Raw genomic sequence first — 12,134 nt, forward strand, 5'->3', positions numbered from 1 at the left:
CAATTATTATGTTGCATGTTCAAGAGTTGGTAAACCTGACAATCTATATATATGGACAGGCAATGGGACAACAAAGAATGTTGTATAAGGAATGTTGGGGTGGCGCGAAGCGCCACCCCAACAGCTAGTAAATAAATAAATAAATGTGCTGATACTGACATGAAAATTAGAAAATCAATAAAGTAATAAATTATGATAAAAGGTAGGCCCTATGGATAACCTTATATAGGCTCGTACTCAGAGAAAAAGCGGTTTTGAGTCTACGGGGTCGTATCCAGGATTTTTCGGGGGGGTGGGTGTTGGTTGCACACAAAAAATAAATAAAAACGCGTCACATTTGTTTACATGTTTTGTTACGTTTTTACAAGTAGGAAAAGAAGTTGGGGAGGGGTTCAAACCCCTTATCCCCCTTTGATACGATCTTGCGGGTCCATCTACCCATCCAAGTTTCAAGCTTTTCATGGTGTGGTCTACGTCGCCATTTAGGAAATGAATACACCCTCTAAATCAACAAATAGGACAGAAATAGAATAGTTGAAGAATAAGAAGGTGGATATACAGTGAATAAAATCTCTTGAATGAAAACAAAATCATTGAAAAAGAAAATAGGACTTACCACTTTTTATAATGATATTTTTATTTTTAAGTAGATAGGTCAAATTAGTTGTCCTTTAGTCATGACATTTGATAGAGGGGGGTCCGCTCCAGGGACCATTCGACTTTTAAAATTTTTACATCTAGTATTTAATTGAAACTCCAATTCTCTTATTCGTCATTGAATGCCTAATAAAGACTGATAACGTTTTATTCATTGCGTTTTAGATTCACATACTAACACATAAATATTGAACTGCCTCTATGTACAATTTATTTTTATTTTTTTAAACTAGTTTTTTCAACGGAAAGTAAGGAGCAACATTAAAACTTAAAACAAACAGAAATTATCACGTTTATGAAGAGGTTTGCCCCCTCGTGAATACCTCGATCTTTACGCTCAAGTTTGAATTTTGTTCCAATTTATTAAGAATAACCCTTGAATCACAAAAATCGTTTATTTAGAATAAATAGCTCTTTTGAAAGTACTAAAGAAAAATTAGCGCAAGGAGCAAGGTATTGACGAGGGGGCAAACCCCCTCACATACGTAATAATTTATTTTCGTTTTAATTTTTGATGTTGCTCCTTACTTTCAGTCAAAAAATCTTGTTTTTTAATTTGATTTCTGATCATTTTTTGAATAAGGCTGGGAAATCCGGCGCCCCCTTCATGGAAAAATTCTCTTCCCCCATGGAAAATTCCTCCATGGAAAGATCCTTCCACATATTACTCAGGAAAAAGCCAAAAATTAAGATCGAGTTTTTAAAAAAGACTAGCAAGTGAGAAAAAAAATACTATTTCTAGCTTATTCAGGAGTGCCAACTATTATCTAATTTAGTCTTAATAGTAAAATGTTGTTTTGAAGACAATTTTGAAGAAATTTTGAAAAATGGCCTGAACCCCAAGAATTGTGCACTGGAACATCACAGAAAGCTGTTTAAGGCTTCATTTTAAAGGAAATCAGTTCATCTACGTAACTTGTAGTTAAAAAACTACAATATTTAAAATTAAGTCCTTTATTCTTAACCAAAAAACTAATACATCTTCGTACACAAGGTGATGATTGATGTAATAATCTTAGGTCACAACCAAACATAAGAGGCGTTATAGTAGAACCATATAATAACTTCAGTTGCAACTGGGGTTTGTTCTTTACTATATCCAGCTAAAAAAAAAGGTCGAATGCTTTTTCTGGTGTGTGATATGTAATGCTGGTAAGGAAACATTTGCGAAGTTATCACACAAGAACAAATTGTGTAATACGTCAAAAAATATGTGTGTTCATTGGCGGATCTAGAAAAAAATCTTCGGGGGGGGCACTGGATAAAGGGCGCCAATGTAATTCGAGCGTAAGTATAGGTGGGGGTGTAAATATCGCTTTCGTTAGACTAGTTCGTATGTGTGAATCTGGTTGGTGCTGATGTAAAACGACAATGTGTCTCTTTGAGAGCCAACACTATTTTCCTATAGCAGTAAAATGCGTATTAACAACAGACACGAGCAGATTCCTGATGAATAAATAAATTACTATAAATAAATAAATAATAAAATAATAAATAAATAAATATGATGAATAAATTACTATGGCTTCATTGAGACTTTTTGAATGAGTAGGCCAGACTATTTTTTTGTTTCTTTAGAGGAAACCTCTAACTTCTAAGAGTGAAAATACAACTGTTTTACAAGAGGTAGAGAATTGTTAAGCAGCCGCTTGATCCGCTACAAGATTCCAACGTTTCAAACACTTCGTGGTAACGAACTGTAGTAAGGAGCGATCCGGCTTAATAGTGACCGAAACTCTAAAAAACAGAATTTTGATACCAATAGTTTCATCAAAAGAATTGTATTTTAATGCTGATTTTAAACGTATAATTTTCATCAAGTTTAATCTTACCCATCAAAAGTTACGAGCCTGAGAAAATTTGACTAATTTTAGAAAATAGGGGAAAACACCCCTCAAAAGTCATGGAATCTTAACGAAAATCACACCATCAGATTCAGCGTATCAGAGAACCCTCATGTAGAAGTTTTAAGCTCCCAGCTAAAAAAAAAACGTGGAATTTTTTTATTTTTGCCACAAGACAGATCACGGATACGTGTTTAGTATTTACTTTAGTAATTTAGTGTTACATTAACTGTTTTTACTGTTTTAAAAAGTAGAATTGAGAGAAAGAGTCAAACCTTAGCGTAAAGAGTGGGGCGTTGAGGAGGGAACAGCCCCTTTCATATATAGAGTAACTTCTGTTCGTTTTAAGTTTTAATGTCGCTCCTTACTTTCAGTTAAAAAAAAACTTGTTTTTTTTATTTAAAACTATAAAGAGACTGAAAACCAGCCGCACGCCTTGTTGCAGTGGAAAATCTAAGGAGCACTTGAAATTTGGGAGTCCATCCTCGTTACTTTGGCAGTTAAAAAATGTTTTGAAGACGTTCCACGACAAGCAAAGGAATATTTGGTTTTTACTTGTGTCCAGGGCTCCTTTTTTGAGGATTCTTTAATCGGAACCAGAACCAAGACATTGAATAGGTCGTGTCCCACACTGTCAAAGCTGATTTTTTTTTTTCAAAAAAAAGTACTTATATTATGATCTTTATTATAAACCATACCCCTTCCGCGGCAGGGTTGAATACCCAAATATTTTTAAAGTTATAAATATATTTAAAGATACTTGTGAATCAGCCAGCCTACGTTGTCTTCCACATTATATGTGGGCTTCCGTCCCACATTGTATGTGGGCTTCCGTCCCGAAGTCCGTTCCTAGGACTTCGTCCTAGGAAGATAGTATTCTACCCTGCATCATACTAGAGTCAGGCAGCTCAATAAGATGGGGCATGTGAATTAGCTTTCCCAAACCACACTCGGCAAACTCAAATGTCCAAAATAATTCCCAAACCCCCTTTATAGTGAGTCTCCTCTCCTCTGACCCATCTTTATCATATCCCCATCAATGACTCCTGGAAACCGTACCCTAAATCAATGAGCTCTTAAGAAAGAGAATAAAAAAATCTGCCAAAAAAAGAAAACACAATCTGAAGATGAAGATCTAGCAAGCAAGTTTAATCATATGATCAATTCTTCCTGAAAACTAAGTTTTTCTTGTAATTTTATGACGAAATGATTCGTAAACTGATCAAGAGCAAAATCTTGGGCGCGGGGGTCACTGGACCGAGGGCGCCAATGTAACTCGAGGTGGGCACCAAATTGACAAGTTTATTTTAAAGAAGGTTGAAAAAACCCATACTTTGGCAATATAAGTAAGTCATTGATAAGGCGAAAATCAACTTGGGTTAATTCTATATCTAGTATTCAGTCATAAAATAGCCTTACATCCTAAGGTGAAGAGTTGTCTTTTAATTTGTGAAGCAGTGAAGGGGCTAGTAGGCTTGAATATGTTAAGAATGGAAAAAAAATCTTCCATTGGTGACCTGAAAAGTACAGCATTCTTCTTAAGACATCGTCTTACTGTAGCTTTTTTCCATCCACGCTTTCTGATATTGGGAGGGGTTCACACCACACATTGTGTAGGAAGCAACCTTTGCCCATGCGTACTCAAGTTGTGTCATCGAATACTTGCAATTTTATCGGTCACAAGCGGTTTTTTCATTCCTCAGTTCTATGGAGTAAGCCATATTCTGCCATATGTTCCTCATCTTATAAAAGCGCTTTCTGCGTATGCAATATGTGCGCAAATTCTATGTTTAAGGGTCAGGTCGGTTTCAAAAGGACCCTTCTGGTACTTTTAATTCTTCAATTTTGTGAAGTAGATTATATCCAACTTGAAGTATTATTTAATTTATTTTACTTTATTTAAGTTATTTCATATGACTTTTTTTGTACTAAATGAGAAACCTTCTGGCTCCACTTTATTTGCGAGTTCAATGAACTTTTGCTCCAACTCCTATCTCAAATGATAAGAAGGCTTTGTCAACAGCAAAGCTCCCGTTAAATTCAATTACGATTTCTCAAGGTGCTTATTCTTCAATCCCTTCAAGTAGGTAAGTTTAAGCTTGCATTTGAGGACCAGGTACATTATTTATATTATTTCACCTGATTTTCCTTTTTTTCCAAACTCATTGGCAGACCTGCTGGCTCCACTTTGTTTACGAGTTCAATGATATTTTGCTGTGACTCCTCTGGTTCAGTTGGATTCCACCAGTGAAGTTACAAATTATAATTGTATAGCATATAGGGATGGCAAACAACATTTGGGACAGAATGTATATTCAACGGGCACCAGAAGTTACACTGAACTATTGAACAAGAAGTATATGTGCAATCTTTTTAGGGAACCCATAAAAGTGCAAGATTTTCCATAGCAAATCCCTGCAAATCGATTTAAACCCCTTTAGGTAATCAGTAAACCAACTATGATCTAAGTCTACCATTCATCTGATTCCTTCATTATTACTTTCAAACAAAAAATCAAATTGGCACAAGATCGTTCAGGCTGAGAGCCAGGCTGCTAATCTCTAAGTATTTTGTCTACTTTTGACAGAATGTGGTTTAGTTGCCCTTGACAGAGGGCTTTACTCCATGCATGACTGTAGTGTAATCCCACGCCTATTATTACAATCGATTGTTCTGTCTTTCTTGAACAGCTTGGCAATCAGCCCATTTTTTCAAACGAATTGGAATACTCTCAGTTTCCAATGTGTGAGCAAGCATCTTATGCGAGGGTTTAGTCAATCTGAGTTCATCAGAGTATTGAATCTGAGTTCAAAGTGAACATACAAGGATTAAATTGGATAAAAATGAACTTATTAATTCAGTAAGCCCTTTTTAGCTTAAGAATTGTGAACTGTTTCAACACTCGACTATAAGCTCTCATCGAATGAAAAATAGTTCATTATAATTCAAGGTTTCGCAATAACTGGTTAAGGATAAAGTGACGTGTAACCTTGACCTACATAAGAGGATTATCAAAAGAACTATGTGTGCATGAATTGTAGAAAAAAAATTGAACCAGCGTGATGCCTGTTACCAGTGACGATAATCCTGCCCTTGTTTATTCGCCGGTATTGAATTTTGTACAGAGCAAGTTGCTAATTGGAGCAGAGGATGACGCGATTAAAAGTCATGGAGTGGAGTTTTTTTACTCTAATTCGGTCAAGGTGGCAAAGACGTTATTGTGGCAGCTTTGTCCGGGTCATGAAGATTGCCCTATTCGGAAGGGAACTAATGCATTGGTTAGCCATTTCAGCGACATAATTACTTTATTAAAATCTCTTGACGAGACTGACACTGATGTTACGACATTCGTCATAAAGCGTCCTACGGAAGTACCCTGCCTCCCTGCCACTGCCTACACCTCTTTATTCTCAAAATTTAATGAGCTCCATCAAGTTGTTTTGGGAATGTCTTCAAAACTTGACAATTATGAATTGAGCTTCCCCCAATTACCCAAGCCGGCTTCAGTGCTAGATTCGCATGCAACAGTTATCGTCTCAAAGGTTCCGGACGCTTTATCTGACCCTCTTAAGCGAAAAGCTGCTATAGACCAAATTACTGGACATGAATTAGTAGGTAGCGTAAAGCCCATCAATGACAAGTGGTATATTAATATGGACAAGTCTGCTACGGAGGACTTCTGCTCGTCAATCCAGAACATAATCTCCGGTACTACAACAAAAGTGGTTTCCAAGCGGTTTTTTGGTATATCACGTAATATTCCTAAAGACGTTGACATTACGGTACTCGGAAGCCAACACGGTATCATAGATGCTAAGAGACTGGGCCAATCTAAGTCTGTGAAAATCGAGTTTTTGGATTCTTTTGTGCAATCTACGTTTTTCAAGCATGGCCTCAGAGTGGGCTATGAAATTTTTCCTGTTTACGAGTTTAAGGACCTACCCAAATGCTGTTTTAAATGCCGATCACTAGACCATCTACAGTACTCCTGTCCCAGCGTTCTCCCGAAATGTGCTCGTTGCGGAGGGCCACACATATCAACAAAAGATGAGCCATGCATTGCTGATCCCAATTGCGCAAATTGCGGCCAAAAACACCCTTCCTATAGCTTTTCCTGCCCCGTTATTAAGAATCGAATAAAGGGCAAACCCACCTTTCAACCATGAGTGTATCAATCTCAGTTATTTCGTTCAATATAAATGGCACCAAAGATAAGGATTTTGTTATTGATGAGTTGTACGGTTCCTACGATTTGGTATGTTTCCAGGAGCATCTTCTCACTGCTTCAAGTTGGAATTTTTTGCGTCGAAGTCAGCATCATACTGCGTTCCTGAGTCCAGCAAAAGCTACTGGCGGTCGCCCTTCCGGTGGACTAGCCTGTGTCTTTAAACGGGACATTCATCTACCCTCCCCAGTACTCTTCTACTCCGACGAATTTCTTTTGGCTGTGCGTGTCGGCAGTATTGTATTTATAAACTCTTATCTCATTGAAGGATACTCGATCAGATCCTTAACTAAATTCGGAAAGGCGTGTGGTCTGCTTAAGAATCTTGTGAATCAGGTACTGTTAAACTCTCTACAGTATATAATAATTGGGGACCTAAATACTGATATTAATCGATCTTCTGTGAGAAGGGAACTGCTTTTTGAGTGTCTTCCTTCATACCGTGTTGTTCCCAAATCCCACAATTTTTCATATGTTCATCATTCTGGAAGCACAAGTGATATTGACCATATTATTTGCTCGCCTGGTATTATCTCTTCTTCTGCTTCTGTTCATGTTAACGAGCAAGATACTGACCACATGCCAATTTCAGCGACATTTACAATGGATATTGATGTATCGGAAACCAATTGCTCGCGAGAAAAATCGAAGTGGTTTGAAAAAAGTAATTGGAGCAAAGCCAATATACCGCACTACATCTCTACCTTGACAACCCTTCTTTCTACCATACGTGTCCCATATCATCTTCTTCAGCGCCAGGTACCTACGAATGGTAAAGCCGATATAGACTGTTATTATAACCAACTTGTGATGTGTATGAAAAGGGCAGAAGAAGCTGCCGTACCTCGACAACGTATTCGTAAAAGAACACAAAAACCTATCTGGTCAATGGACCCTTGTTTAAAGTCGATAAAAAATAAAGCAAAATTATGGCTTCAGATATGGAATGAATGTGGTCGGCCAAGTTCTGGGTGTGTCGCTGATATCAAACGTAAAACTAAAACCAATTATAAACGTTATCTGAGGTCGGCACATTACCGCGGTATGGATTTCCCTGTAAGTAGGGAGGATTGGCGAAAAGTGATCAATTCTGACAAGATAAATGACGAAACTATGACAAGTAATTGCCTTCCAACTTCAGCTTGGTATAAACATTATTCTTCGATTTTTTCAGTGATTAATTATTCAGTGCATTCTGTGTATACTCGCCTTCTTACCCCCCTCTTTAGTACAACGTTTTCGCAACGCCATATAGTGCCCATATCTTTTTCTTCCGTAATTAATGCTGTTAAAAGTTTAAAATCTAATTCAATAGATAAGGATGGTATTTCTAAGATGCATATGCCGATTGAATGCACCCCCCTTATATCTCACTTTCAGCTTCTTTTTCAAATGTGTCTATGTACTTCATACGTACCTGAGAGTTTTCTGTGTGGCACAGTTTCGTCAGTTTTAAAAAGGGAAAAGTCACCGATTGATTGTTCTTGCTATTGACCTATTACTGTATCTTGTAATATTAGTAAGGTTTTTGAGTATATCCTTCTACCATTTTTGGCTAAAAATATTATTGAGGATGAGAACCAATTTGGTTTTCGGAGTGGGGTGGGTTGTCAGCGTGCGCATAAGATTCTGTCTTCTCTATTGGCTGATAATTCTTCCAAGGGAAATGATCTTTATATTTGTGCTTTGGATCTTTCGAAAGCGTTTGATAGTGTGGTCCATAGTCAGCTCACTTTTTCCTTGTATAACTCTGGGGTCAATCTCTCTATTATAATGCTTCTTAGGTTTTGGTATTCAAATTCGTTTCTTCAATTAGGATCTGCACCAGACACTATTATAAGAATGCGAAGAGGTGTCAGGCAGGGTAGTGTTCTGTCCCCTACGCTTTTTAAGATTTGTATTTCTAGTGTGCTGGCTAAGATTTCAGGTACATACCTTTCTGGTCTTGCGGATGTTTCTTATCTTGCGTATGCTGACGACTTGCTTCTGATTAGCCGTTCCAAAAAGGGTCTTTCCAAAATGGTCTCTATAGTTTCTGATGCTTTCTCTGATATTGGCCTTTCAATTAATATAGATAAATGTGAGTTTCTTCCCTATAACTGTATTACTGCTACTCCCCTTCACTGTAATAACTTCACTATCCCTCTTTTTGTATTCGTTTTTCTATTGTATTGTTATATGTATTGTATATATGTTTTTGTTGATTGTATTCGTTGGCTTGGTATCTCTATTACTAAAAATCTTTCGAGCTTACGTCAGCGTACTGTTTGTGATATAAGTAAAAAGATTCAGATTGGTTATACAAAAATTGTTGCAAATAGAGGGAAGTATAATAGACGTGCGCTGGCTAAACTTTATTCTACTTTCTGCGATCATTCTGTCCTTTATGCTTCAGGTCTTTTCCCCTTCTTAATAATGGTAATTTAAAAAGAATTCGAATAAATTATTTCAAATTTTGCAAATTTCTTCTGTATCTTCCACCTTGGACAAAAAACCGGACTCTTGTTAAAAAATTCTCAGTTCCTGACATAACTTTAAAGTTGGAGATTCTTCACAGACAACTCTCCAGTACAGCTTCTGCGCGCCTATCCCCTCACCACCGTCTTATCCGTTTTTTTCGTTGACTTTGTGTGTGTATTTGTTTTCTCTTTGTGTGTTTTGAATTTCATTTTTTGTGTGTATCTAATGTTCATTTTTTTTTTCATAGTTCATTATTTTTTGTGTTTATTTAATTTTTTGTATTAACGTAAAAAATTTCTATTGTCATTACTTTTCATTTTTTGTATATTTTGCTTTTTTTGTGTGTATTTAATTGTTTGTACTCCATATTTTAATACTTTTATAGTGTTGTTGTGGGTAAGAAATAAATTATTATTTAATTATTAATGCTCGGTCTCCATATCTCAAGAGTTGATGCTGGAGACCATCAACTCCAGCAGCTTTGCCGTTCTTGAGCTTGTGCAGTACTGTCTGAACTTCAAAATAAACTGATAGCGACTGAGCTAATAACAATTTGCAAGAGTGGCAATTCATTTGGAGTCTATACAGTTTGGAGGAGTCAGAAAGTTGGATACGTCAGAAAAGTATTCCTTCCGTCTTTTATCAGTGTCCTCTTTCCTAGTTAGTAGCTGTCCAAATTTACTTATGATAGCATCAATGGGTCTTCTGAAATCTCCAATGCTAAAAAGGTGTTTATCAGCTCTTGCAAATCACTTTAGATACTCTTTATCAAGATAGCGCGCGTTAAGTGAAAAAAAAACCTTCAGTTAACTCTAATGCACTTTTTATCTTAGCTTTTAACTGTTTATATGAAGTATAAGGTGGCAAGTCAATTTTATTAGCACAAGTATGGGATCTAGGTAAGTGATCGCTTTTACCCCAACATTCGATTGTAAATGATTTATGAGTTGATCCTTGACTAAGTCCTTTGAATCCATTTACAGGGACACGAGATGTTCCAGTGACGAATTGAAGCAGCTTGAGTCTTTCCTCTGACGTAAATGAAAGTACAGCTTTCCAAAACCAAACAATAACTTTATGTTTCTTAAAATATCCCCCAGTGTAAACTGTATTCTCTTTCCAGTCATTCACATCTACTTCGTTGGTACCACAAAGGAGAAGTTCAAGCTCGTTTTCATTGAAAATCACAATCTTTTCGATGGGTACAACCTCATGGAATCCTTGCCGAAATTCATCCATTTGAGATTCGGTACGAGTCACGAAACGACTTTCCAGAAGCGCGTTTATATACTGGTGTTTATTTTCGCTCGTAACAGGGATATTGGATCCACCTGGAAGGAGGTCTATTTGGTGGATAAAACCCAATGACCCTTCATCGGTCGAAAAGGTCAATCCTAAATCCGTTGGATCGTTTTCTAGGATCCATTTCCAGGATTTATAGCACATAATATCAGCTTCCCTTATGTCCTCGATTTTTATTGTCTTCTTTAACAGTGTCTTATAAAAAGGACGAGTAAAAAAAACATCCAGCATTTTACTGTGATAAGCAGCCATGCCAGCTAATCTTCCAAGGAATCTGAAATACATCAAGTGTCTCTCATTGCAAAGACCACTAAGAGGATTAATCTGAAGCTGAAAATTATCGGTCGATGAATACTCGAAAAGTCCATAGTCTGGGTTACAAAGCTTTTTTGCAACTAGACAGAACCATTCCTTTGTCAATCCACCTAGATCGGAACCATCTTCTCCGAAAAATGTAACACGCAGCTCAGCTCGCAGCACTTCTGGATTTGTAACTTGTGACATTGCCTGAAAAGATTCTTCTACAATTGAATCCCTAGAAACAAGAAGTTGGAAATATTCAGGCGTTATGGGTGGTTTTGGCAGTGAATTTACGAAGATTTTATAATTCTTACTGTAATGTCTTGACAAAGTAATTGGTGTTTCCACAATTTCTTGGTCTGAGAGCGTTCCTTTGTCACCAACAACGCTTCTACGTTTTAGTAGTTTGGAAAACCGATCCAGGAACATATTGCGCTGTGGAACGCGGGCATTTATGTTCGCTGTAATGGACATCAAGTCTGCTTCGGATGTTCTTGAAACATAAGAATGTGCTACCAATATAACTCCCTTCATTGATCGTTGCTCACAAACTCCTTGTTTCAATATGTGATGCGCAAAACGAGGTGTTGTTCCCAGATCTAATTCGACCGTACCGAAAACCGTATCTCTCATCAACATGTTGTTATCAAGAACGGTAAGCACTAGTTTATCTAGGTTCGGTTTTACATGAATGAAAAATACTTCGTTCCATTGAGGATTCAACGTCCGTTTTCTTACTTTCGTCCGAGCAATATCAATCAAAGATTGAGATCCGACAAGATCTGTAACTGAATTCTGAGATCCAACAAGAGCAATTCGTACGTAGGGATTATATTTGTCCCGAGCACATGGTTTTGGCAAGTTGGCACAAATAATTGTAAGCTTAAGAAGTTGTGTTACATTGCTTTGTGCGCAACCATAAACTTGTAGATGCCTTCTTGTACTCATTTGGTTTATCAACACTTTCATAGTTAAAAGATTTATAACCTTGAAAATTCCATCATCGAGAGCCGTTTCTCATTTTAGCTTCTTTTTTTTTCTTTACCGTGCGGCAGCGAGTGCACTTTTACAAATAGCTTGAACATTTGTCCACAAATTTTTTTTTACTTTATCTTTTTATGATTTAGTCAGTTTCCTGAAAATAGTTTGTAATCTTAGAAAAACTAAGCGTATCCCCCTGTATAATCATGTCAAGACAGATCAGGTATGTAAAAGAAATGACGACATAGATTACCGAAGTTCAACTGTAGTTTTAGGTTTTCAAAGCAAGAAATTTATTATTGAATAGTATGAAATAAACAATTTTATAAAATTGAAATTAAATACAAAATATTTTATGAATTAAA

The 12,134-nt window shown here is 36.8% G+C and overlaps 1 protein-coding gene across 1 annotated transcript; it reads right to left on the reverse strand.

The window, feature by feature from the left end:
• Window positions 1-9,969: 9,969 nt before the first annotated feature.
• On the reverse strand, window positions 9,970-11,757 carry LOC136030832 (E3 ubiquitin-protein ligase NEDD4-like). Its single transcript, XM_065709878.1, has one exon. It carries the CDS (start codon window positions 11,755-11,757, stop codon window positions 9,970-9,972), a length of 1,788 nt encoding a protein of 595 aa, XP_065565950.1.
• Between the last annotated feature and the right edge of the window lie 377 nt (window positions 11,758-12,134).

Source organism: Artemia franciscana, chromosome 9 (assembly GCF_032884065.1).
Source record: "Artemia franciscana chromosome 9, ASM3288406v1, whole genome shotgun sequence".
NCBI classification, from domain to species: domain Eukaryota; kingdom Metazoa; phylum Arthropoda; class Branchiopoda; order Anostraca; family Artemiidae; genus Artemia; species Artemia franciscana.

What these genes read in the sequence shown, in the direction of transcription:
- LOC136030832 (XM_065709878.1), bottom strand. Translation starts at nt 11,757, where the DNA reads ATGAAAGTGTTGATAAACCAAATGAGTACAAGAAGGCATCTACAAGTT.